The following is a 27963-nucleotide window of genomic DNA, read 5'->3' on the forward strand; positions in this document are numbered from 1 at the left end:
CAGATGATCTCTGAACAGGGAGAAATGGAAGGCTGACTTTTCAAGAGGATATTTAAGTAGAAGCAAATATGCTGTGCAGGCTGTGTTATAGAATGAACACTCCTAAGCCATAAACACCTGCTTTGCAAAGAGGCGATCGTTTTTTCTTCTGGCTGCTTTACAAATGCTGAAAAGATGTTGAGAGAAGGCTGTTCCTGAGTGCTCAAGCTTCACATCTAAGCCTTCTGCTTTAGTGATTAGAAGCTGAGGGCTGCTCTGAGGGGAGCTGCAGAGAGAAGTGCTTTCGCATGGATGTCTTCCTCTTGTCAGCCTCAAGCACATCTCCCTGCTTCTGATTATTTCAAAGTGCCTCAAGTCCTCCTCTTTAGTGGACCAGCCGGAACGCAAGTCTGACCGACACCATGGTCCTTTGCTTTTGTCTTCAGATTATGGTGCCTGGAAGCCAGAACACTCTCCTTCTGAAGAATCTGCTCTCTGAGACTGAGTACAAGGTCACAGTGACGCCCATCTATGATGACGGAGAAGGGGTCAGTGTCTCTGCCCCTGGAAAGACCTGTGAGTGAAGCCTCCCCCTGGGGTTGCTCGATGTCCTCTGTAATGCACCCAGCAGCTGCAGCGTAGGGGGTGGAAATGGTCTGGAAGTGTCAGTCGCTCACGTGTGTCCTACTCTTTGCCACCCCATGGACTGTGGCCCACCAGGCTCCTCTGTCCATGGAATTCTCCAGGCGAGAATCCTGGAGTGGGTAGCCTTTCCATTCTCCAGGGGATCTTCCTGACTCAGGGACTTCACCTGGGTCCCCTGCATTGCGGGTGGATTCATTACCATCTGAGCTACCAGGGAAGCCCCAAAACTGGTATAGGTCTTATTTAAAAAGCAGAAGTAGAGACACAGACCTCAAGAGGACAAACGCATGGATTCCAGGGCGAGAAGGCAGGGGTGGGATGAGCAGGGAGGCTGGGCGTGACATATGCACACTGCCATGTATACAACAGGCAACGTGGACCTGCTGCAGAGCTCGGGGCCTCTGCCCAGGCTCCGTGGTGGCCTAAGTGGGGAGGAAATCCAAAGAAAGTGGGGATGTGTGTGTGCTGTGTACACACGGCCGGTCCACTTTGCGTACAGCAGACTGACACAGCAGTGTAAAGCAACTCTCCTCCAATAAAAAAGAAGAGAAAAGGGGATTTGGAGAGAGAAAATCTGCTTGGATTCTGTCTTCACACATTCAAGCTGTGTGACTTCGGGCAAATCGCTTCACTGCTCTTGGGTTCCGTTCTCTTGTCTCTAAAACCTAAGACTTGAATCATAGCTGCATCTCCCTCCTCCAGCGTCTGATCGTCCCCAGTGTTGCGAGTCTCTCAGAGGCCCATCCGGGCCCATGCACACCCCTCACCTAACTGCTCACCCAGCACGTCACACCTGCTCACCCGAGCGCACGCCCACGTCTTCCTGCCCTCTTTCCCGGATGCTGTGCTCTCTTCACAGCAGCGGAGAAGCTTTTGAAAATCTAGATGGTCTCATGTCTCCCCTCTGTTCCAAGCCACCTGATGGCTCCCCGTGGTACTCAGCATAAACTCTGAGATCTGTGCGGGGGCCCTTCAGGCCGAGGTGACCTGGACCCTCCTGAGCTCGCCCCCAGCCAGCCCGCCTTCCCTGCCCTTCCTCGGCTTTCTAAAGCTTGGCTCAGCCTTAGAAATTGACGCGAGCCACAGCTGCCAGGCTGAATATCCTTTCCCAGAGGTTTGCATTTCTGACTTCTTGTCATTTTGGTCTCGGCTCGACGCCACCGACTCAGGCTTCTCTGACCACTTGGGCAAAGCACTCCGCGTCTTCTCTTGTGTTGTCCTGGGTTCCGCGTCTTCTCTCGTGTTGTCCTGGGTTTCTGTTTGTCCTGTTTCGGTTTGGCCCTGTCGCAGCACAGACTTGGGTGTGAAATAGGCTGAAGGATGTCTTGTGCAGCACCGTTTTGTGATAATGTAAATGGAAAACAACCTTTAAAACTGTATACAATTTGTTTAAATGTTTGATTTGCATAATTTATAAAAGGGTTCCATGATGAACACGCATATATACTCAAACAAATAAAAACTTTTAAAGGCTATTACTATGGAAATACCATCTATACAATAAAGTTATTTCAAAGGGTGTTCTTTGAAATAATTTTGAGTGGTCCACTTATTTTAAGCAGTGGTTAACACAACTAAATTCTGTCAGCAACAGAGTAATAATGATAATATCCATCAACATGCATAATAGTTTACAAAGATCCTTCATGCAAATAGCTCTCCTGTTTTGATAAAAAATTGATGAATGATGATTAAAATTTCACAGAATATAGGCAATATGAAAGTGTGAAAGCGTTAGTCGCTCAGTCGTGTCTGACTCTTTCCGATCCGTGGACTATAGCCTGCCAGGCTCCTCTGTCCATGGGATTCTCCAGGCAAGAATACTGGAGTGTGTTGCCATTACCTACTCCAGGGGAATCTTCCCAACCCAGGAATTGAACCTGGGTCTCCTGTATTGCAGGCAGATTCTCTGCTGTCTGAACCACCAGATATGGTTCAGAACCCCTAATATGAAGATGAAAGCAAAAAAAAAAAAGTCTTACCTCTAAGAATTGCTATCACTCTATTAATCTAATCATCCTGGATATGATAGTGTGACAGAGAGACGTGTGACAGAAATGTTTTCATAAACACTTCTCACTTCAATATTGCTTTAAAGTAACTGAAGAAAATGGAGCCAAATTTCATTGAGTGAAGAGCTGCTCTTCAGATGAAAGTGTTTTACCACAAGAGCAATTATCTTCTACTATTTAATACTTAACATTCCCATGGATTCTCTAAGTTTTCTTACTGTTTACTTCAGTGCATTTTCCCTTGTAAGTATTTTTAAGCTGTGGGGAAATCCATTAGACTCTATTAACCAAAAGGTAGGTTGTAAAGATGGAAACCACATTAAACCATTTTTTGCATTTTCCTTCCTGCCCAGTGCCACCCTCTGGTCCCCAAAACTTACAGGTTTCGGAAGAATGGTATAACAGATTGCGCATTGCGTGGGACCCCCCGTCTTCCCCAGTTAAGGGCTATAGGATTGTCTACAAACCTGTCAGTGGTAAGTCATGCTTTTTAAAAATATAATCTTCAAAGATAGGTTATTTTTGTTTTTACTTTCCATCACTGGTTTTAAGAAATGGGAAGAGTCTCTTCCCTTTTATGAAAAAAAAAAGAAAAATGTGTTGAAGTTACCACCTCACCTAAAAAACAGCTGGTATGTTAATAAGCAGAATATATACTTGGTCTACAGTTGACCTTTGCCCACCCCAGACAAGGAGCCAGCCAAAGCAGACTTTGACTCCTTAGCAATAAGAAGCTTCTGTGGCTTGATGGATATATAAGCTCTAAACATTTAGACTCTCCGATTTCTTATTCCTCTTCTACCTCTTACTTCTTGGATTAGTTAGAGAAAGTCCATTTACCAACTTCTCAGTCTCCTCATTCTGGAAACTGTATTAAGGTATTTGTTCTTCAGTCACTAAGTCGTGTCCAACTCTTTGCGACCCCATGGACCGCAGCACGCCAGGCCTCCCTGTTCTTCACTATCTCCTGGAGCTTGCTCAAACTCATGTCCATTGAGTTGATGATGCCATCCAACCATCTCTTCCTCTGTTACCCGCTTGTCCTCCTGCCCTCAGTTTGAAAGCATCAGTTTTTTGGTGCTCAGCCTTCTTTATGGCCCAACTCTCACATCAGTACATGACTACTGGAAAAACCATAACTTTGACTATACGGACCTTTGTCAGCAAAGTGATATCTCTGCCTTTTAATATGGTGTGTAGGTTTGTCATAGCTTTTTAAAAAATATTAATTTATTTTGATTGGAGGCTAATTACAATATTGTAGTGGTTTTTGCCACACACTGACATGAGTCAGCCACGGTACACATAGCATAGCTTTCTGAAAACTGTGGCAAGGTATAAAATTCATCAGGTTGAGGAAAACTTAAAAATCATCCTATGGGTCAATAAAAACCTTTCTGCCCTCGAAAGCACTATGAGTCTCAATTTGTGTAGGACATGCTGCTGCTGCTGCTGCTAAGTCGCTTCAGTCGTGTCCAACTCTGTGCGACCCCAGAGACAGCAGCCCACCAGGCTCTGCCATCCCTGGGATTCTCCAGGCAAGAACACTGGAGTGGGTTGCCATTTCCTTCTCCAATGCATGAAAGTGAAAAGTGAAAGTGAAGTCGCTCAGTAAGTGTCCGACTCTTCATGACCCCATGGACTGCAGCCCACCAGGCTCCTGCCCCCATGGGATTCTCCAGGCAAGAGTACTGGAGTGGGGTGCCATTGCCTTCTCCTATATATGACATAGCACAGAATATTTTTCCTGATCAATCAAAGATTCCACTGGGTTGGAACAGAGGTGAAAATGTAAAAGCCCAAAGAAGGCAGATGGTCAAGGGCCTGGGAGGAGGAGTGTCATCTGTGTGACCTTAAACAGCAGAAGAGGGGCTATGGAGCCCATCCTGATAGCGTATATGGTTGTCCTTATGCGGCGAGGTGTGGCATAGTGTCCATGACAAAGTGGCCGCCAGGGCAACTTAATGCCTTCAGGGGACAAAGCTGGTGTCTGAGGTGGGCTAACCCAAAATGACTCCTGTTTCATCACGCACCCCGAAGCCCGTGACATCCTGGCGGCTCCACTGTGAAGGCCTCACAGTATGGTGGACGGTGAGGTGAACCAGTTTCTTTGGGTAGCTCTAGGGAAAGAACTATATTTAAGAAAAGGACTAGATGCCTTGAAGGAGCCTGAGCCTGGGAGTCAGGTGGGTGGGTAAGTCTTGGAGCGTAACGGGGCTAGATCCAAGCCGCACCCTGTGAGTGTCTCCTGGGCAATCTGAAGCACAGTGGAATATGTCAATCAGTTCAGAAGTGTCTCTCCTTTTCCCTATTCTGTGGCAACTGAAATACACTCTTTCTCCTTTAGTTGCTGGCCCAACCCTGGAAACGTTCGTGGGAGCTAACATTAACACCATCCTCATCACAAACCTGCTCAGCGGAATGGACTACAATGTGAAAATATTCGCGTCCCAGGCCTCGGGTTTCAGCGACGCTCTGACCGGCGTGGTGAAAACACGTAAGGCTGGCCGCTGCCGCGCGTGGTTCTGCACTTTGTTTTTCTCTGTAACTTAAGCCCTGCGGCAGCTCAGCAGTCGGTGTCTCTTTTCTCCAGTGTTGCCTTTTCTGGATGGTGCCTCATGGAAAGAAAGGTGTGCTCCCTACTCAGGGCTGTGGTTCAGAGTCCTAGTTGGCAGGCAGGATGTCAGAAGCCGGCGTTCAAACATACTTGATGGTGGCGGATGGGATTTCCTTCTGGAAAGTCTTTGTTGGTATTTTTCAAATTAGGTGAAATTTTCCATCCAACCCATATAACCTGATGCGGTCAAAGCCGGTCCAAGCTGAGCCAGGGGAAACTTGCCTTTGTCAAAGCCTTTGCCCCTCTCCACCCTCTCACCCCGTCCGTTAAAGATACTTGCACCACTCGAAAGCCTTCCTTCTCTGTCTTTTAAGGGCTTGCATGCTGTCTGCACAGCATCTGGGACTTCTCCTTGGCACACATCACTCACAGACACCCGTGGCATAATACAGTGTTTTCCAGACTCCGGCACGTATGTGCCATATTCCTGCTGTTTCTTATGCTTCCACACCATCTGTTTAATATATTTCTTTAAATCAACTTACAGTTTCTTTTTGTTTTTACTTAAGTGCTTTCAAAAACCACATAATAACTCTCAACAGAAAACCAGTCTTTTTAATACACGTCGCTTCCCTGGTGGCTCAACTGGTAAAGGATCTGCTTGCTATGCAGGAGACCCCAGTTCGATTCCTGGGTCGGGAAGATCCCCTGGAGGAGGAAAAGGCTGCCCACTTTTTCTCTGGCCTGGAGAATTCCATGGATCGTATATTCCATGGGGTCGCAACGAGTTGGACACGACCAAGTGACTTTCACTTTCACTTTAATACACATTAAAGGTAATACATAAATGACCAAAATAAAAATGGTTTGGCTGTCGGATGACTGAAATTACCCCTAGTGTTATCAACAGCACATGGCCCACACTCGAGGATGTTAGTCATGGTATAATCAGAAGTGTAAACCGTAAATCTTCTTATTAGCTAAGGCCTTGAGCAAATAACCTCTCACCTCTCTGAGCCCACATTTTCTCGACCCTAAAATGAAGATATAATATTAATAGTAATAACTGTTTATAGACTGTTTGGGAAGACTAAAGATATAACATACAAAGGATCTACTGTATGGCAAGCACTCGACAAATAACCACTTTTATCATTGTGATGACTGCGCTTTGTGAATTTGGGTCATCTCTCACTCTGGTTGCTAATCAAAAAATTATTCCAACGAAAGGAATTTTGTAAGTATGAGGCACATATTGGACCAAACCCCAGGCCACCTGTGTCTGGCCACCTGTGTTTATATAGGGGCTCAGTTCAGTTCAGCTCCTCAGTCGTGTCTGACTCTTTGCGACCCCATGAATCGCAGCATGCCAGGCCTCCCTGTCCATCACCAACTCCCGGAGTTCACTGAGACTCACGTCATCAAGTCGGTGATGCCATCCAGCCATCTCAGCCTCTGTTGTCCCCTGCTCTGCCCTTTCATTAGAGGAAGCTTTCTGAATTCTTTTTTATGGAAATCTTTAAAATTAAATATGGGATCCATTTAATCTCAAAAGAAACAGTGTCTCTCTTCAACAGGACTCGGAAGCCTTTGGCATACAGCTCTGATCTCGGACTTGGCAATTGAAATGATAGTGTTGTAGGTTCTAGGAAGTGAAAGTGTCAGTTGCTCAGTCGTGTCCGACTCTTTGTGACCCCCACGGACTGCAGCCTTCCAGGCTCCTCTGTCCATCTCCAGGCCAGAACGCTGGAGTGGGGTGCCATTCCCTTCTCCAGGGCATCTTCCCGGCCCAGGGATGGAGCCGCTGCAGGCGGCTTCTTCACCCTCTGAGCCCCCAGGGAAGCCTCCAGGGATTCCGTGAGCTGTGCCCCATCGCCGCCCAGCAGCCTTGCTCAAGCCCCGTGAGTCCCCTGTGTGTTGCCCACCTTCATCGCCTCCCGCTAGTTCATCCTCCTCTTCTCTCCAGATGCCTGTCTGAGCCAGTCCTCCTGTCCCCGATTTTCTTGCTCTTTCTTCTTACTCTCTCGTCTCTCTGTCCTCTTTTCTCGGCTCCCCTCCTTCTGTTTCATCCGTCTTCTCTTCTTTAATAAATGTGAGTATTCCAAATGTGTTTTAAAATAATGAAAGTATTGAATTGTTTTATCATCTATCCTTAAGGTAAAAATTAGATTGGCTTGCTTTCTCTCTTTCTCCCAAGAATAATAAAACCCTGTAAAATGGAAAATAAATTGATTCACGGTATTTTAAAAATTTAGTGTGGGTATATAAGTCATTATTGGTTTCCTTTTTTTGAGAGGATTGTTTCATTGCCTTAGGAAAAATGGTCTTCCTTTGCTGATCAACAAAAAGGAACAATGTCATGATGCAAATTGTTACTAGTCCAGATTATTTTTACCATCTTAAAAAATAATTTTAAGCTATTTTTAAATTTTATGAAGTGACTGAAAGAGAAGTACAAGAGAATGATGTGGATGAAGGCAGAGGTCATTAGAAAAAGTAAACATTATTAATTTTCTGCTTTTTCTGCTTGGATCTAAGTGGTAAACACTGAATCCTTAGTCCTCAATTGGAGAAACAGTATTTTTACTGCTTCTTCAAATAAACTCCCTGTGAATGACTTTTGTATATAACTGTGTTTATTCTAAGATGAATAAGAATTCATGTATTTTTAATCATTTTTTGTTTTCTGTGTTCAATTTTTCCTTTTTAAATTTTCAGAAGTTTGCTCACTCTCATTCAGTCGTGTTTTGAGGGCCAGCCGGTGTGAGCTGCTGCTGTTTGAGTAATTTCTCTTTTGTCCTCTTTGCTCCTCCCTTTTGTTTAAACCATGGCTTTCTTTCAGTAGTTGATGAGTATATATTGTGTTTAACATTTTTGTTATGAAAGTATTATATATTAATTGTGGAATATTTTGAAAGCATAAATTAATGAAGAGGGAGGATTTAAAATCACCCATAATTTCACCATCCATCACAACTGGCTTTTTCCAGACATATATTTTCTTTTTTTTTTTTACAGGGAACAGACAAACCCTATCATACATCACATTCTGCAACTGCTTTTTAAAGTCATAAAATCACTATCCTTTGTGTAACTTGGTGGGTTTCCTACTGCTGGCTGTGGAACCTTGAATTCAGATTCTGCCAGAGTTGACTTCGGACTGGGGGTGACTGTGGCGCTGTCTGCAGCGTGACCGAGTCGTGTTTCTGTTTCACTGCAGTGTTTCTGGGCGTGACCGACCTTCAGGCAGACGAGGTCCAAACGACCAGCTTGTGTGCCCGCTGGCAGGTGCAGCGCCACGCCACCGCCTACAGGGTTGTCCTGGAGTCCCGCCAGGGTGAGTGTGACCGTCACCCACGCTTCTGTCATGCGCTCGTGTGCTCTGTGCAAGTTACCGTGGACGACACACGACGAACTTAGACACACGCATTCTGCTTGAGGAGGCAACGTTACGTTGTGAATCCTGCAGGACGTAGAGTCAGGAGGGCTGGTTAAGCCAATTATGTGATCTCTCCAAGTCTCCATTTTCCCATTTATGGATAATAGGTAGAACCGTAGTGGGGATCTTGGGGCATTCTGTGGGGATTGAGCTGAGATAATCTGTGTGAAATATTTGCAGCCGTGCTTTGTGCATATTAAACACCCAGGAAATGCGGCTGCTGTGGTGGTGGGAGCTGCTTAGGAAGGCTGATAACACGCCTTAAACTGCACGGAGCTGTTGTTCGGTCTTTATCTGGGTTTACTTCAGTGTTTCTCTCAGTGATTTTTTTTTACTTTTGGGGAGAACTGATAAGCAGCAAACTCATTCAGGAGATGAAGTGATGGATCTGTGCTATCCATGGGCAGTACATTAGCATCATGGCTCTCAAGTTCATCTACAGTTTGGGATTTGGCTTCAAAGGTGAAACTCTTAAAATGTCTGCTTATTTTTACTAAAAGTATCAAGAACAATAACAAAAGATGGATTCCCCAAGAATGAATTTCCAGGAACTGTTAATCGTGTTTTGTCATTATCAGCATGAATAATATTCAGAAGATGGGATCAAACAATGAAAATTTCTTTGATCAGATTTGCATTGTCAGTAGGAAAGATCGTGTTGTTGTTTGGGGGGCAGGGACAGAGCCAACATTATAGAATTCCAGATGGCATTTTCTAACCTTTCAAATTTGCTGATAAGGTCATTCATTTTAAACTAATTGATTAGCTCATCGCTGCTGGCAGGCTCTCCTCCAGCCGCTGCGGGTGGAGGCCGCTCCCCAGTTGCGTGGGCCTCTTGTGGTGGCATCTCTCGTGAAGCGCAGACTTGGCACTCTGGCTTCGGGACGTGCAGCGTGGGCTCAGTAGTTGTGGTTCATGGGCTTAGAAGCCCCGCTGCACGAGGAATCTTCCCAGACCAGGGATCAAACCCGTGTGCCCGTCACTGGCAGGTGGATTCTTATCCACAGGACCACCAGGGAGTCCTCGTGATTGTTACTGTTTTTTTATGTCTGGATAAATGATAAATGGTTTCCTCACTTAAAAAAGCAGAAAGGGCTAATTTTTCAGGTGTGGATGGGACTTGTCTTTAGTTAGTAGCACACATCCCTGGCTATAACTACATTTAAAATGCAGAAATCTCACTTTTAATCTAATCCAGGAAGTGGAAAGCATAGTTTAGTAAGGTACTGAGAGTTTAGTAGAGTGCTGGATATGAGCTAAAAATACAAGATAGAATATTAGAAACACAAGAAGAGATTTCTGTCAACACTGACCAAGGCTTTGTCTCCGCAGGCTTGCTAATAAGCCACTAATTCCTTAATTCCCAGCGTGTGATCCTGTAAAGGTCTCTTTAGCCAGACATTGGCTAAGCATATGGGAGTGGCTTTAATCTGCAATAAACATTGAATAAAGAAAAGTCAGGACAAATCACTTGGATTTTGTGGTGGTTTTGTGGGATGCTTAACCTGGAATGTTAGGTCCAGGAATCAAAGCAAACTGGAAGTGGTCAAACAGGAGATGGCAAGAGTGAATGTCGACATTCTAGGAATCAGCGAACTAAGATGGACTGGAATGGGTGAATTTAACTCAGATGACCATTATATCTACTACTGTGGGCAGGGATCCCTTAGAAGAAATGGAGTAACCCTCATAGTCAACAAAAGGGTCTAAAATGCTGTTCAGTTCAGTTCAGTTGCTCAGTCGTGTCCGACTCTTTGTGACCTCATGGACTGCAGCACGCCAGGCCTCCCTGTCCATCACCAACTCCTGGAGTTTACATGAGTACTTGAATGAAATTTAAAAAATAACAGAATGATCTCTGTTTGTTTCCAAGGCAAACTATTCAATATCACAGTAATTTGTCTATGCTCTGATCAATAACGCTGAAGAAGCTGAAGTTGAACGGTTCTATGAAGACCTATAAGACCTTCTAGAAACCAACACTGAAAAAAGATATCCTCTTCATTATCAGGTACTGGAATGCAAAAGCAAGCAGTCAAGAGCTACCTGGAGTAACAGGCAAATTTGGCCTTGGAGTACAGAATGAAGCAGGCAAAGACTAATAGAGTTTTGCCAAGAGAATGCACTGGTCATAGCAAACATCCTCATCCAACAACACAAGAGAAGACTCTACACATGGACATCACCAGATGGCCAATACCAAAATCAGATTGATTATATTCTTTGTAGCCAAAGATGGAGAAGCTCTATACAGTCAGCAAAAACAAGACTGGGAGCTGACTGTGGCTCACATCATGAACTCCTTATTGCCAAGTTCAGACTTAAATTGAAGAAAGTAGGGAAAACAACTAGACCATTCACATATGACCTAAATCAAATCCCTTACGATTATACAGTGGAAGTGACAAATAGATTCAAGGGTTTGATCTGATAGACAGAGTGCTTGATGAACTATGGACAGAGATTCGTGACATTGTACAGGAGGCAGGGATCAAGACCATCCCCAAGAAAAAGAGATGCAAAAAGGCAAGATGGCTGTCTGAAGAGACGTTATAAGTAGCTGCAAAAAGAAGAGACGCTAAAGGCAAAGGAGAGAAGGAAAGATACACCCATTTGAATGCAGAATAGCAAGGAGAGATAAGAAAGCCTTCCTCAGCGATCAATGCAAAGAAACAGAGGAAAACAATAGAATGGGAAAGACTAGAGATCTCGTCAAGAAAATTAGAGATACCAACATTTCATACAAAGATGGGCACAATAAAGGACAGAAATGGTATGGACCTAACAGAAGCAGAAGATATTAAGAAGTGGCAAGAGTACACAGAAGAACTGTACAAAAAAGATCTTGATGACCCAGATAACCACGGTGGAGTTATCACTCACCTAGAGCCAGACATCCTGGAATGCGAAGTCAAGTGGGCCTTAGGAAGCATCACTGTGAACAAAACTAGTGGAGGTCATGGAATCCCAGTGGAGCTATTTCAGATCCTGAAAGATGATGGTGTGAAAGTGCTGCACTCAATATGCCAGCAAATTTGGAAAACTTGGCAGTAGCCACAGGACTGGAAAGGTCAGTTTTCATTCCAGTTCCAAAGAAAAGCAATGCCAAAGAAAGCTCAAACTACCGCACAATTGCACTCATCTCACACACTAGCCAAGTAATTCTCCAAGCAAGGCTTCAACAGTACATGAACCATGAACTTCCAGATGTTCAAGCTGGATTTAGAAAAGGCAGAGGAACCAGAGATCAAATTGCCAACATCCATTGGATCATTGAAAAAGCAAGAGAGTTCCAAAAAAACATCTACTTCTGCTTTATTGACTATGCCAAAGCCTTTGACTGTGTGGATCACAACAAATTGTGGAAAATTCAAGACGTGGGACTATCAAACCACCTTACCTGCCTCCTGAGGAATCTGTATGCAGGTCAGGAAGCAACAGTTAGAACTGGGCATCGAACAACAGACTGGTTCCAAAAAAGGAAAGGAGCACGTCAAGGCTGTATATTGTCACCCTGCTTATTTAACTTATATGCAGAGTACATCATGAGAAATGCTGGACTGGAGCAAGCACAAGCTGGAATCAAGATTGCCGGGAGAAATATCAATAATCTCAGATACGCAGATGACACCACCCTTATGGTAGAAAGTGAAGAAGAACTAAAGAACCTCTAGATGAAAGTGAAAGAGGAGAGTGAGAAAGTTAGCTTAAAACTCAACATTCAGAAAATGAAGATCATGGCATCTGGTCCCATCACTTCATGGGAAATAGATGGGGAAACAGTGAAAGACTTTATATTTTTGGGCTCCAAAATCACTGCAGATGGTGACTGCAGCCATGAAATTAAAAGACGCTTACTCCTTGGAAGGAAAGCGATGACCAACCTAGACAGCATATTGAAAAGCAGAGACATTACTTTGCCAACAAAGGTCCGTATAGTTAAAGCTATAGTTTTTCCAGTAGTCATGTATGGATGTGAGAGTTGGACTATAAAGAAAGCTGAGCGCTGAAGAATTGATGCTTTTGAACTATGGTGTTGGAGAAGACTCTTGAAAGTCCCTTGGACTGCAAGGAGATCCAACCAGTCAATCCTAAAAGAAGTCAGTCCTGAATATTCACTGGAGGGACTGATGCTGAAGCTGAAACTCCAATATTTTGTCCCCCTGATGCGAAGAACTGACTCTTTGGAAAAGATCCTAATACTGGGAAAGATTGAAGGCAGGAGGAAAAGAGGGCAACAGAGGATGAGATGGCTGGATGGCATCACCAACTCTATGGACATGAGTTTGAGTAAACTCCGGGAGTTGGTGATGGACAGGGAAGCCTGGCGTGCTGCAGTCCATGGGGTCGCAAAGAGTTGGACACAACTGAGTGACTGAACTGAACTGAAGCAGAATTAGATGAAAGATATGCAGCTGCTTGACAATACCTATAAAATCTTGAGGAGTTATGTTTCATATATCTTTTTAAGACTAGCTGAGTCATACTTTAATATACAACAGTTGACATTTATCACATTTGGTGGTACTTGTTAAGCCTTAGCAACATAGTAACTATAAAAATCACACGTCCAAATTATCCCAGAATATTTTTATCTATGATACCATTTAAGAAGTTGACAGAATGGGACAGAGGCTCCTGTAGATATTCATTAGCTTTCATTGAAAATCATGTTTATACAGATTGACAGAAAGATGTCAAAACTGTCTTTATCAAGAAATTAGTGAAATCCATCAGTGTATTTTTTTATTAAATGCTTTTTACAAATAGCGTTGGGATTCTTATCAGATACCGTGAACGATGTGTCTGGTAACACTGATCTGGGCGTTTAAAACCTCAGTAAACTCCCAGGTGGCTCAGTTTAAAGAGTCCTCCTGTGAATTCTGGAGATGTGGGAGATGTGGGCTCAATATCTGGCTTGGAAAGATCCCCTGGAGAAGGAAATGGCAGCTCACGCCAGTGTTCTTGCCTGGAGAATCCCGTGGACAGAGGAGCCTGGCAGGTTACAGACCATGTAGCTGCAAAGAGTCAGACACAAGTGAGCGACTGAGCGTGTGCACACACGCACACACACACACACAAGCTCTCGCTGAAGCCAAGTATTTTTACTAGAAATAAGAGTCCCCACTTCCTTCTTATCTTCCAGTTAAATTAATTTGTATTTCGCCAGGATTATTTTCAGGCTGCCAAAAACCTCTTCAGCTGAGCCTCAACAGTCTCAATTCAGCAAGAATGAACAAAAGTGTTGTTCAGTTTATTTTTCATCAGCAGTTATAGCTGAGCAATATATGAGCCCAATTAGCCTACATCTTATTCACTCAGGTGTCCAGCTGCATATTATTAACCAACCAGACAGCAACAGATTCTAATTGATAGCCAGGGGTGGGGAGTCAATGTGGGGAATATGTTTAAATATTTTAACTTACACAATTTAGGGTAGGGAATAGTCTTTCCATTTTTTTAATTTAATTTTTATTGTATACTGGAATACAGTTGATTTACGTCATGTTTGTGTTGGGTGTACAGCCACCTGATTAAGTTATACATACATCTGTTCTTTGGATTCTGTTCCCACGTGGGTTATTACAGAGTGTTGAGTGCTCTAGGTAGGTCCTTGTTGATCTGTTGCAAGTATATTACTGTGTGTATGTTAATCCCCACCTCCTAATTCATGCCTTGAAGTCTTTCCACTTTGCACTGGGGAAGAATTAGGTTGAGTTTCTTTATCTCACAGAACGATGTGATCATCATTCCTGATCGCTGCTGTTGGACATGTGATCGGATGCACCTTCCTCCCGGGTGCCTGAGTCCCCGGGCTCCACTGTTTCACCTCTGTAACACCTCCCGCTGGCTACACGTGTTGCCTCTGCAGAAATGTCAGTCCGTCCGCTTCAACCAGAGGAGAAACTAGAGAGAAACGGGACCCAGTTTCTCCATATGATAGAGAAGAGCCTTACCGCAGGCTGGCTTATTTCTGAATGCCTCTGCCAAACTCCTGGGCTCTCAGGTGGCGCTAGTAGTGAAGAGCCCGCCTGCCAGTGCGGAGCCGGAAGAGGCAGGCTCAGTCCCTGGGCAGGAAGATGCCCTGGAGGAGGGCATGGCAACCCGCTCCAGCGTTCTTGCCTGGGGAGTCCCATGAAGGCAGGAGCCTGGCGGGCTGCAGTCCACGGGGCCGCACAGAGTCAGACAGGACAGAAGCGACTTGGCACACGTGTGTGCACTGCCAAACTCCCACTGTGTGATGGGTGGTTCTTTCTCTCTGTGTGTTTTGAATCCCCCATGTCTGACCTCATGCACTTTTACTCTGAGATGAAGTCAGTAGATTTGCTTCTGCTCTATCCCGACAGCTGGTCAGTGTTCTTCTCTGAGCCTCCGTTTTCCCAAATGACTTCTTTTGAGGACTTTACCTGGGGTCATACCTATAAATCTCCAAGGAGTTTGTGAATAAAGCAGCAAAGCTGTATCATTCAGGTGTGCTTGCTTTGTTTGTAAATGGTTAAAAGCACAAATAACAGGGACTCGGGTGGCAAGGTCACCCACGCCTCGAGCACCGAGACGTCCCCCAGTGTCTGCCTCAGGCGCGTCAAAGCCGCGGGGTTCAGACGCCCTCGCCGAGGGGAAGCCGGACGGCACCCCCCGCCCTCACCCCTCCACCTTCCTTCTCAGCCAGATGGAGAGCCGGCCCGGTCAAGTCCAGATGTACATCCTCCTAGCTTCAGCTTCACTGTCATAGTTAGAAGGAAGCTCTTCTCTCTCAGTAATTCCCACAGAAGTCCAGGACCTTGAGTCATGTTGGCCCTGTTTGGGGTCGCATCCCCCTGAATCTGTCACTGAGTTCATGGAATACATGCATGGACTCAACGGCGAGTAAGACCTGGCTCTTGCCCAGCCTGTGTCTGGGGAGAGGTGGGCGTTCTTACTCAGGCCTTCCCAAGTCAAAAGACCAGGGTCGGGTTCAACGAAAGAAAGATCAGATGTAAAACAGGCAAAAACAACAGCTGTCTTCTACTCCTGTAAATATTATGACAGTTTTTTCATAGCCAAGAAGAAAAAAAAAAAAAGATTACCAGAAGGATCAAGTCCTCTCTAGAGAGTGAAATCCAATCTGCTTTTGAGTCAAGCTTTAGACTTTCCAAATTAAATTGTAGGCTTTTGGTTAATTGTAGGACAGACCAGAGTTTCAGAGGCTTTGGGCTGGTTTTGAGTACCTCGGAACCCCATGAGAGCCTCCGTTAGTTCTACAGATGCTGCCGAGTCCCGTCTCTCTGCCAGCTGTTTTTGAATTGACGTGGCACCTGAGGTGGGATGTGGATATGTACCTCACACTGTATTCCCTCCCTAAGCCCATTAACTTGGTAAATTTCTTTTTAGCCTGATTTTTTCCTATTTTCAAAGATGCTCACCTTGTCTTCTGTCTTTAGGTACTGAAATGTCTAGTTCTCTGTCGTCTATTAACCAGAATAGAGAATTGCAGCATTGTGGAGAGCCTACCTTATTAGGGACCCGATCCCAAACAAGAGATCATATGAAACGAAGCCCATTCCCAAGATTCACCTTTTTCAAGTGCTGATTCCATGTTTTGGGGTCACATGATTTGAAAGACCCAGAGAGTGGAAAGCATGTGTCATCAAATCCCAATTGAGTTTACTGGATCTGGGACCTTTGCTTGTAGATCTCAGTAACCACTCCTGAGACACTTGGGAGTCAAGTTGGTGGCATGACGGTCACCCAAAGAATGTATTTAGCATGACTTCATGAGAATGAATGCTCAATGACAGATTTTCCCCCTTGTTCCAAAAAAAAAACAAAACAAATTTAACTTCTGGCTTTTGGCACAAGGGGGCAGGGAATTAGTCATCATTTGACCAGTTTAAATGTTTTCTTTAAGGCAAAGCCGTGAATCATACATGCCAAAAGCAACATGGATACACCCCGATTCGTGTAACCCTCTTCATTAGCCTTGGGAGCAACCTGTTACTGCTTCCCATTAATTCCACAGTGCTTGTTCCAGATTTCCAATGATTTGTGGGTTTTGTTGTGTTATGCAGCCGTGAAACCTGCTGTTGTCAAGGCTCTATAAAGTGCATGGGTATTCAGGAGAAATAGAAGAAACGACAGAAAGTACATTTCTAGAATTAATTCCTGGAGAGTCTCACAAGTTTTTGTGGAGATAGCTAAAGGTGATCCATGCATAGGATTTGGGAAATGTTTGTATTACAGGTGGCTCACAGAAGCTTGCAGGAAGCTCCGGAGTGGTTAGGGTCAAAATAAAGCCGCTTTTACAGGGTTCTGAGCCCAGGAACCCAAGGCTAAGTTGGATATCAGCCAAGCAGAAGGCAGGGTTTACTAGTATTTTCTTACTCTTAAGTTCCTTTCCAATTTCGTCATTTTGTATAATATCTAATAAAGAAAATATTGAGGTAGACCTATATTGTTTCAAAGAAATGTATTACTAAACATTATATTATAAAGTTCACTTTTGAAGTTCTTTAAGATTGACAATTATAAAAGTAAATTTCAGATTCCATTCAACAGATGGCATTACTTTAATTACATTTTTTAAAAATCAGGACTTGTCCATAGATAAAACCTACTTCAGTTATTAGTGCAGAGAAATAGAGGAAAACAATAGAATGGGAAAGACTAGAGCTCTCTTCAAGAAAATTAGAGATATCAAAGGAACATTTCATGCAAACATGGGCTCAATAAAGGACAGAAATGGTATAGACCTAACAGAAGCAGAAGATATTAAGAAGAGGTGGCAAGAATACACAGAACTATACAAAGATCTTCTTGGCCCAGATAACCACAATGGTATGATCACTCACCTAGAACCAGACATCCTGGAATGCAAAGTCAAGTGGACCTCAGGAAGCATCACTACGAACAAAGTTAGTGGAGGTGATGGAATTCCAGTTGAGCTATTTCAAACCCTAAAAGATGATGCTGTGAAAGTGCTGCACTCAATATGCCAGCAAATATGGAAACCTCAGCAGTGGCCACAGGACCGGAAAAGGTCAGTTTTCATTCCAATCCCAAAGAAAGGCAATGCCAAAGAATGTTCAAACTACCACACAATTGCACTGATCTCACACGCTAGTAAAGTAATGCTCAAAATTCTCCAAGCCAGGCTTCAACAGTACATGAGCTGTGATCTTCCAGGTGTTCAAACTGGATTTAGAAAAGCCAGAGGAACCAGAGATCAATTGCCAGCATCTGTTGGAAAGCAAGAGAATTCCAGAAAAACATCTACTTCAGCTTTATTGACTATGCCAAAGCTTTGACTGTGTGGATCACAACAAACTGTGGAAAATTCTTCAAGAGATGGGAATACCAGACCACCTGACCTGCTTCCTGAGAAACCTGTATTCTGATCAGGAAGCAACAGTTAGAACCAGTTCCAAATTAGGAAAGGAGTATTTCAAGGCTTATTTAACTTATATGCAGGGTACATCATGAAAAATGCCAGGATGGATGAAGCACAAGCTGGAATCAAGATTGCCAGGAGAAATATCAATAACCTCAGATATGCAGATGACACCAACTTTATGGCAGAAACTGAAGAGGAACTAAAGAGCCTCTTGATGAAAGTGAAAGAGGAGAGTGAAAAAGTTGGCTTAAAGCTCAGCATTCAGAAAACTAAGATCATAGCATCCAGTCCCATCACTTCATGGCAAATAGATGGGGAAACAATGGAAATGGTGTCAGACTTTATTTTCCTGGGCTCCAAAATCACTGCATATGGTGACTGCAGCCATTAAATTAAAAGACGCTTACTCTTTGGAAGAAAAGCTATGACCAACTTAGACAGCATATTAAAAAGCAGAGACATTACTTTTCTGACAAAGGTCCGTCTAGTCAAAGCTATGGTTTTTCCAGTGGTCATGTATTGATGTGAGAATTGGACTATAAAGAAAGCTGAGTGCTGAAGGATTGATGCTTTAAAACTGTGGTGTTGGAGAAGACTCTTGAGAGTCCCTTGGACTGCAAGGAGATCCAACCAGTCAATCCTAAAGGAAATCAGTCCTGAATATTCATTGGAAGGACTGATGCTAAACTTCCAATACTTTGGCCACCTGATGTGAAGAACTAACTCACTGGAAAAGACTCTGATGCTGGGAAAGATTGAAGGTGGGAGGAGAAGGGGACGACAGAGGATGAGATGGCTGGATGGCATCACTGACTCTATGGACGTGAGTCTGAGTGAACTCCGGGAGTTGGTGATGGACAGGGAGGCCTGGCGTGTTGTGATTCATGGGGTTGCAAAGAATCGGACACGACTGAAGTGACTTAGCACTGCACATGGTACATTAATGGAAATTAAAGCGACATCCTCTGAGACTGGACTTCTGAGTTTGGAATTTACATTTTAGTTCAGCTACTTAGTGTATGGACTTGGGTAAGCTACTAATTTTTCTGGTCTTCAGTTTCTTGTCTTTAAATTGGGGATGGTTATAAGGATCAAATGAATCAACAGTGTAAAGTCCTTGGAGTCGTGCCTGGTGCCTGGTGAGCACTGAGCAAGCGGTGGCCATTGTTACCTTGGCTACGCTTTCATCATTCAACACCAAGCACAGAGCCTGGTGGTCTTCCCTCGTGGCGCTCGAGGTAAAGAATCTGCCTGTCAGTGCAGGAGACAGCGTAAGAGACACGGGTTCCATCCCTGGCCTGGGAGGGTCCCCTGGAGGAGGTCATGGCAACCCACTCCAGTACTCATGCCTGGAGAATCTCGTGGACAGAGGAGCCTGGTGGGGTCGCAAAGCATCGGCCATGACGAAAACGCTTAGCCCGCACACACAGAGCCTGGTACTAAACTAAGCTCTCAATCATATTGGGAATCCTAAGTTTTAAAAAATAATATATTCACCTCCACACCTGTCCAAAAGATCAGTGCGGATGTGTGCATATAATTATAAACAGGAACAATTCTCTGTTTGTTAAGTCCTCAACAGCCTTTTACTAGTTCATCTCATTTCTGAACATATAAAATTCAATTTTAAATTATTAAAGAAAAACACTGGATATATGAATTCTTTAAAAAAAGATACAATCACTCAAACAGGTTTAATTCATTCTGGAGCTATCTGAGTAGGCCTTACGTACTGAGTATTCAGAAGCAAATCATCTGTTGGTGGCGATTTAAAACAATTCCTGTATGTGCGTTTTGTTCATGTGTGTTTTGTTTCGATTATAGATACACAAAAGCAAGAATCCACTTTGGGTGGCGGGACAAACAGGCATTGCTTCTATGGACTTCAGCCTGATTCAGAATATAAAATCAGCGTTTACACAAAGCTGCAGGAGATGGAGGGACCCAGCGTGAGTGTAACAGCAAAAACACGTAAGTCAAAGGCCTTCTCTCTTGATCTCTGTGTCCGTGAACAAACAGTATTTTAGGAATACGGTTTTGGTTCGGAAACCTTATTCCGTCTATAGAAACGTTGGCCAGTGGCCCTGGATTGTCTGCGATACAGACGCCGCCCTTTGTACGCAGCCCCGGCGTTCCCTGCCTGTGGCCCGCTGACGGCTCTGTGTGCATTTCCAGCTCCGCCGTCTGTCACAGCGGACTGTAGGGCCGGCGAAGTGCGGGAGCAACGGCCCTGTTGTGACGCTTCCATCAGGAGCGCCTCGGTGGTGGGGTGTGAGGCGGGGCGCGAGGCCTGGGTCCTGACGCTGAGACACGCAGCGCCCCAGCCTCGAGGGTGGGGTGGAGCCCGAGCGCGCCAGCGGGCCGCCCGGCCCTGCCTCCTCAAGAGGCTCTGAGGCTTTTTCCAAGTTGGCAGGAAATCTGACGCACGCAAGGGAAAGGCGGAGTATAAAAGGGAAACAAAGCACGTGCTACATGTTCTGAATGGCAAGGAAGGGGGCAACTGCCTAGTACCCTTTTAATCAAGATTCCTGACCTAGAGGCCGTAAGTACTGAAGTGGTTTGAATGGTACTGAATTCTGGGCCATACCTGTGTGTCTCCAACTCAGGGTCTTGAACTTAAACTTGAAATCCTCAAGGACCGGTGTCCGAATAGGTGGCGGAAGATGGGCTTTCTTGATAGCCCCTCTAACATGCGTCTGACATTTAGAAAGTTCTACTACTCAGCTGTGTATGTCTTTCAGTTTCTCTGTACATACAAAAAAGATACAGAAGGTGAAAGTGTAGCTAACGGAATCATCTACTTTTCAACACGGGGACTTTATTTCCTAACACTGAAGTAGTCAGCATTTTACATCACGTGTGTATTTTTGAGGTGTAATTTGCATTCCTTAAAATTCACCCCCTGAGTGTACAACTCCGTGATTTCTGTACATTCCGGGAGTTGTGCAGCCGTCACTGCAACTCCGCGTTAGGACACTCCCACAGCCTGGAGGTCATTCAGGCCCATTCGCAGTGAGGCCCCCTTCCTGCAGTCAGCTCCAGGCAGCCGACTTTCTCCTCTCCGACGTCTGTGTCTTCTAGACACTCCGTGCAAACGGAAGTATGCAACAGGCAGTCTCTTGTGTCCGGTGTCTTCCACTTAGCCTGTGTTTCTGACGTTTATCCGTGTTGGAGAATGGAGCAGTTGTGTCTTGCGTTTTATTGCTCATTAGAATTTGGTTTTTGGGGTAGAGGATTATATAATTTTGAAATTATTAGGGCCTGTTAGGGCTTGAGATTTAAAGTCTAAAAAGCTTGTTTGGGGTCCTTTTTTCCGTTGTTGCCTTGGGCAGTTTAACGTCTCTGAGCTGCTGTTTGCTTACAATAAGATTAAACACCTTCTCTCTTCGCTTAGTTTGGTGGTGGTAAAGATCCACTGGAAAGACCCCACTGAGGACTTTGCAACTGCATTTTATTTCATTGAACAAATATTTTTGGTATCGCTCTTACTTCTTCCCTTTAAATAAAAAATCTTTAGGCCACACCGTGTGGTGTGCAGGGCCTGAGCTGCCCACCAAGGGGTGAGCTTGTGCCCTGCAGTGGCGTTGGGGTCCTAACTCTGGGCCATCAGGGAGGTCCCTCTTGCTGTCTTCCTGAAAGTCAGAAACTACGGCCACGGGGTTAGAGCTACCATCAGACATGTTTTCTCTGGGCCATTTTTTTTTTTTTTAAGTTGTAAAGTATTCTCGAAAATTCGAAAGCTCTGACAACACGGGGCGCACGTATCCTCGTGCAGCTGAACGTATGGAAACCTAGTAACTTCCACGTCTTTGGACAGCGTACACACTCTGAAGTTTGTTATTCCTGAATGTTTAGGCAGAGTTCTTTGCTCCCATTCATTACGTGCCTGACCTCTAAAAATATTTGAGTTTGGGGCCCCTGGTCTAGTTCAGCTTCCCTTAACCTTACCCTCACCACTGTTCACGACCAGCCCAGGATTCATTTGGAAAGCTCTGCTTGATGAAATGTTTTCCTTCTGTGGGGACATCTGTCATCACAGAGCTTCTACCCACTGGCTCCAGTTCAACCTCCCGGAGCAAATGCAGATCAAGACTGTTCCCTCTTCTGTGACAGCTTCTCACAGACTTGAGGACAGGGACCATCTGTGTGCCCGTAGAGGACACAAACACTCTCACCAGCTCATTGTGGTTCTTCTTACCCGAGACGTTCTTGGGCCAGATGTTCTGACCAAACATGTTAATCTGGCTGCCACAGGCACTCGCTGATTTGGTTCTCAAATTTATTGACTGAACTTGCGATATATCTCAGCTTTTCACATTGAAGAAAATGCACAATTATAAAGACGACCAGCTGCTTCCACAGATTTTAGGCTTTAGAAATATTTTATAGTGCTTTCAAAAATGTTTTGCAATCCTAGTTTTAATACTAAAATGTCTCAAATGTTTTCACTTGTGAAAATTTTTAGCTGCCAAAAATTTGCCTTTAAAATATCAAAGTGATTTCCTCTGCCTATGCTAACGCAACAGAAGGTACAGAGAGCACTGTTGCCTTCCTTCGCCATCCCATGTTGTTTTGTTTTCTTTTGTATTTTGGCCGTGCTGTGTGGCACATGATATGGTTTCCCGACGAGGGATCAAACCTGGGCCTCTTCAGTGAGAGCGTCAAATCCTAACCACGAGGCCACCAGAGAATGCCACCCTTTTCTTGTTTTCTCTTCCCCCAAACTCATTTATACCAGCTTGATCTCCTTCAAGAAATTCTGCCTGTTGGATGTAGTTATGTGTGTGTGTATCAGATATATTACTGCATAGGTATATAAAGATCAGATCATATCAGTCACTCAGTCGTGTCCGACTCTTTGAGACCCCATGAATCACAGCACGCCAGGCCTCCCTGTCCATCACCAACTCCCGGAGTTCACTCAGACTCACGTCCATCGAGTCAGTGATGCCATCCAGCCATCTCATCCTCTGTCGTCCCCTTCTCCTCCTGCCCCCAATCCCTCCCAGCATCAGTCTTTTCCAATGAGTCAACTCTTCGCATGAGGTGGCCAAAGTACTGGAGTTTCAGCTTTAGCATCATTCTTTCCAAAGAAATCCCAGGGCTGGTCTCCTTCAGAATGGACTGGTTGGATCTCCTTGCAGTCCAAGGGACTCTCAAGAGTCTTCTCCAACACCACATTTCAAAAGCATCAATTCTTCGGTGCTCAGCCTTCTTCACAGTCTAACTCTCACGTCCATACATGACCACAGGAAAAACCATAGCCTTGACTAGACGAACCTTTGTTGGCAAAGTAATGTCTCTGCTTTTGAATATGCTATCTAAAGCATATTTGAACATGCTATATAAAGATAAACCTGTATTAATCAGTTAAATAGAATTTTTTGTTTCACAAATGGGATCATACCATTGTATTCTGCTTCATTTCATATAATAACTAATCTCAAACATTTTTCTGTATCAGTAATACACAGTTACCTCATCCCTTTAAATCTTGAATTGCTTTACTCAAATAATGTTAATTTCTTGGTTCCTAGAATTGGAAGAGACCTTAAAATTCATCTCCTCCAACCTTCCTGCCAGAGAAGGCAATGGCACCCCACTCCAGTACTCTTTCCTGGAAAATCCCATGGACGGAGGAGCCTGGTAGGCTGCAGTCCATGGGGTTGCAAAGAGTCGGACATGACTGAGCAACTTCACTTTCACTTTTCACTTGCATGCATTGGAGAAGGAAATGGAAACCCACTCCAGTGTTCTTGCCTGGAGAATCCCAGGGACGGGGGAGCCTGGGGGGCTGCCGTCTATGGGGTCGCACAGAGTCGGACACGAAGCAACTTAGCAGCAGCAGCGGCAGCAGCAGCAATCTTCCTGCCAGAGAAGGCGTTCCCTTTACAACATTCACAGCAAACAGTCTGCCTGAGCTCAAATCCTTCCAACTATTTGGCACTTACTGTCTCCAGAGACTAAACATCCCCCTGATTAGTTGAGAGTTTTCCCTTGTATTATACTGGGATAAGAAAAATAATATTCTCAAGTTTTCTTTAGTGTCAAATAAGAATTAAAAAAAAAAGAATATGCAAAAAAATAATATTAGGATGTTTAATCCACGTACTGATGCCGTAACGTCCCGGTGCTCTGCCACGTGAATTGGTAGGAAAGTCACAGCTCTTACGTGACTACATCCATGGCCTTTAACCAAATCGCACTTCTGCATTTGACGCAGTTCTCACCCCTCCTCACCCAGGTTAAGTTGATCAGGACACAGCCTCCCAGTGTCCTGCTGCGTGGTTCTCAGAGCTGAGTTTCCCAGGCACAGTCTGACCATGGCCGAGGGCGAACCAGGCTCTCCTGGGGACTACGTCCTGAGAACGCAGGGTAAAAAGGGAGGGAGTGCTATTGAACGTGGATTGATGGTCCGTCCTTAGGCAGAATGGAGTAACGTTATGGGTGAAAGCAGCCAGAGACTGATCTGAAATAGGTTGGCAGGGCTCCCACCTTAAATCAGCGTTGAAACCACTTTGAAGTTGATGCTTTGAGTGCGTTGACTCCCGCTGGGAAAACTGAACTGTGGCAAAATGGCATTTCAAGCCTTCAGTCTGAGGCTGAGGAGATGGTTGGAACCAGCTTTCATGGGCTTTGGCTGATTTACAGTGGGCCCTAAATTCACTGCGTTCTCAAAGAAGACAGCTGTCAGAATCATTGACTCCCCTGAAGAGTTATGACTCCATGACCTCCCTCTCTTCACAGATGAGACGGTTAACTGATGTTCTTTCTCTGCTTTTCAGAATCGCTTCCTACTCAACCACCGACGTTCCCTCCAACCATCCCACCAGCAAAAGAAGGTAAAGAAACACAATGTATCATGATGTGATTTTAGGTTTTGGATTTCTGTTGGATTTGTTTGTTTCTTCATTTAAAAACCAAGATATTAATAAAATATAGTTTCGCCTTAATACAAGTGCTTGTATCAGACCCTTAGGGGGTACAGATTTGCAATGAGTAGTAAGTAAGACATAGAGATCTAATGTGCAGTGTAATGAATGTAGGCAACAGTATTGTACTATAATTATGTGCTGAGATAGAGGTGCTAAATATTACTACATCAATCAAAGTACAATATATAAATGTAAATTAATATACATTATATACAATGTAAATTATGTATCAGTTCAGTCACTTCAGCCACTCAGTCGTATCTGACTCCTTGCGACCCCATGAATTGCAGCAAGCCAGGCTGTCCATCACCAACTCCCGGAGTTCACTCAGACTCATATCCATCGAGTCAATGATGCCATCCAGCCATCTCATCCTCTGTCGTCCCCTTTTCCTCCTGCCCCCAATCCCTCCCAGCATCAGAGTCTTTTCCAATGAGTCAACTCTTCGCATGAGGTGGCCAAAGTCCTGGAGTTTCAGCTTTAGCATCATTCCTTCCAAAGTACACCCAGGGCTGATCTCCTTTAGAATGGACTGGTTGGATCTCCTTGTAGTCCAAGGGACTCTCAAGAGTCTTCTCTAAAACCACAGTTCAAAAGCATCAGTTCTTCGGCACTCAGCTTTCTTCACAGTCCAACTCTCACATCCATACATGACCACTGGAAAAACCATAGCCTTGACTAGACAGACCTTTGTTGGCAAAGTAATGTCTCTGCTTTTCAATATGCTATCTAGGTTGGTCATAACTTTCCTTCCAAGGAGTAAGCGTCTTTTAATTTCATGGCTGCAATTGCCATCTGCAGTGATTTGGAGCCCAGAAAAATAAAGTGTGACACTGTTTCCGCAATTTCCCCATTTATTTCCCATGAATTGATGGGACCAGATTATATAAACAAATGTAAATTATAAATATAAATCAAATTAATATATTGTGCACTTTAAATTTTTGCAGTGTCATTTGTCAAATATACTCAATAAAAAGCCATCTAAAAGTAGAATCCACACACACAGAGTAGATTTTCAAACAGAATTCTTTCATATTTATTTCATTGAAAATATCAGAATGGTACATGTTTGCCAGGGAAGAGTAGTCCTGTAGCCTGGGGGTGTAGGTTATAATTGTGTAGTTTGTAGGTTATAATTGTGTAGTTGTGTGGGTTATGATTGTGTAGCTGTGTAGGTTGTGATTCTGTAGATCAGGGTCGCAGTGTAAGCTCACCACAGAAATGCTGCTCCCGGGTGTGTTTTTCTGTCATCACAAAAGTTTGTCTTCACCTCTTACTTGAGCTGTTAAGGTAACTTTCTAAAAAACTTCAAAACATAGTAGTGATGGTTATTTTTTTATCCCATTAGTTCAGTTCAGTTCAGTCACTCAGTCGTGTCCGACTCTTCGAGACCCCATGAATCGCAGCACGCCAGGCCTCCCTGTCCATCACCAACTCCCGGAGTTCACTCAGACTCATGTCCATCGAGTCAGTGATGCCATCCAGCCATCTCATCCTCTGTCGTCCCCTTCTCCTCCTGCCCCCAATCCCTCCCAGCATCAGAGTCTTTTCCAATGAGTCAACTCTTTGCATGAGGTGGCCAAAGTCCTGGAGTTTCAGCTTTAGCATCATTCCTTCCAAAGAAATCCCAGGGCTGATCTCCTTCAGAATGGACTGGTTGGATCTCCTTGCAGTCCAAGGGACTCTCAAGAGTCTTCTCCAACACCACAGTTCAAAACCATCAATTCTTCGGCACTCAGCCTTCTTCACAGTCCAACTCTCACATCCATACATGACCACAGGAAAAACCATAGCCTTGACTAGACAGACCTTTGTTGGCAAAGTAATATCTCTGCTTTTGAATATGCTATCTAGGTTGGTCATAACTTTCCTTCCAAGGAGTAAGCGTCTTTTAATTTCATGGCTGCAGTCACCATATGCAGTGATTTTGGAGCCCAGAAAAATGAAGTCTGACACTGTTTCCACTGTTTCCCCATCTATTTCCCATGAAGTGATGGGACCGGATGCCATGATCTTCATTTTCTGAATGTTGAGCTTTAAGCCAACTTCTTCACTCTCCACTTTCACTTTCATCAAGAGGCTTTTTAGTTCCTCCTCACTTTCTGCCATAAGGGTGGTGTCATCTGCATATCTGAGGTTATTGATATTTCTCCCGGCAATCTTGATTCCAGCTTGTGTTTCTTCCAGTCCTGCGTTTCTCATGATGTACTCTGCATATAAGCATACAGTCAACAAAACAAGACCAGGAGCTGACTGTGGCTCAGATCATGAACTCCTTATTACCAAATTCAGACTTAAATTGAAGAAAGTAGGGAAAACCACTAGACCATTCAGGTATGACCTAAATCAAATCCCTTATGATTTATCCCATTAATGAACATTAATTAACCCTACTATTCATTCTCAAAGTGCTTACGCCAAGTACTTGGGATACCGTAACAATCTATGATTGCTGCTCTCTGCTTATTTTCAGTATTGCAAGAGAAATAGGTGTTTACCTAGGTAACTACCAGCCAAGGAAATGAGTTAGTGTAGATTATACTGTAGTAGCCCAGAACTGAGAACAGTTAACGCTGCTGCAATTTAATTACTTGTGAAGGAGGAGGAATTTGATTTACATTTTCCTGTAGTTGAATTCTAATCCCTAGGTTGGGGAGACCCCCTGGAGAAGGAAATAGCAACCCACTCCAGTATTCTTTCCCGGAAAATCCCATGGTCAGAGGACGCTGGCAGGGTATAGTCCACGGGGTTGCAAGAGTCGGACATGACTTAGCGACTAAACCACCACCACCCATAGTATTGTGGTCAGAAAAGGTGCTTGATACGATTTCAGTGTTCTTAAATTTACCAAGGCTTGATTTATGACCCAAGACATGATCTGTTCTGAAGGATGCTCCTCATGCACAGGGAAGGATGGACTGTCCTGTAAACATCAGCTGAGTCCGTCTGGACGAATGCTTCCTTACCAACTTTCTGTCTGGACGATCTGCCCACTGGTGTCAGTGCAGTGTTAAAGTCCCCGT

General features: G+C 44.3%; 1 protein-coding gene across 7 annotated transcripts in view; it reads left to right on the forward strand.

Moving 5' to 3' along the window:
• COL14A1 (collagen type XIV alpha 1 chain) overlaps positions 1-27963 on the forward strand; it is a 233440-nt gene that overhangs the window by 100252 nt on the left and 105225 nt on the right. For all 7 annotated transcript variants that reach the window (XR_009740970.1, XR_009740971.1, XM_061439527.1 and 4 more), the window contains exons 20-25: positions 426-555; positions 2990-3112; positions 4984-5133; positions 8414-8530; positions 19827-19973; positions 24788-24844. Coding sequence is in view for 5 of the 7 variants with exons in the window: in XM_061439527.1 (XP_061295511.1) it covers positions 426-555; positions 2990-3112; positions 4984-5133; positions 8414-8530; positions 19827-19973; positions 24788-24844 (724 nt within the window). In the remaining 2 variants the exon portion in view is untranslated. The remainder of the gene's footprint in view (positions 1-425; positions 556-2989; positions 3113-4983; positions 5134-8413; positions 8531-19826; positions 19974-24787; positions 24845-27963) is intronic.

Source organism: Bos javanicus, chromosome 14 (assembly GCF_032452875.1).
Source record: "Bos javanicus breed banteng chromosome 14, ARS-OSU_banteng_1.0, whole genome shotgun sequence".
In the NCBI taxonomy this organism is placed as follows: domain Eukaryota; kingdom Metazoa; phylum Chordata; class Mammalia; order Artiodactyla; family Bovidae; genus Bos; species Bos javanicus.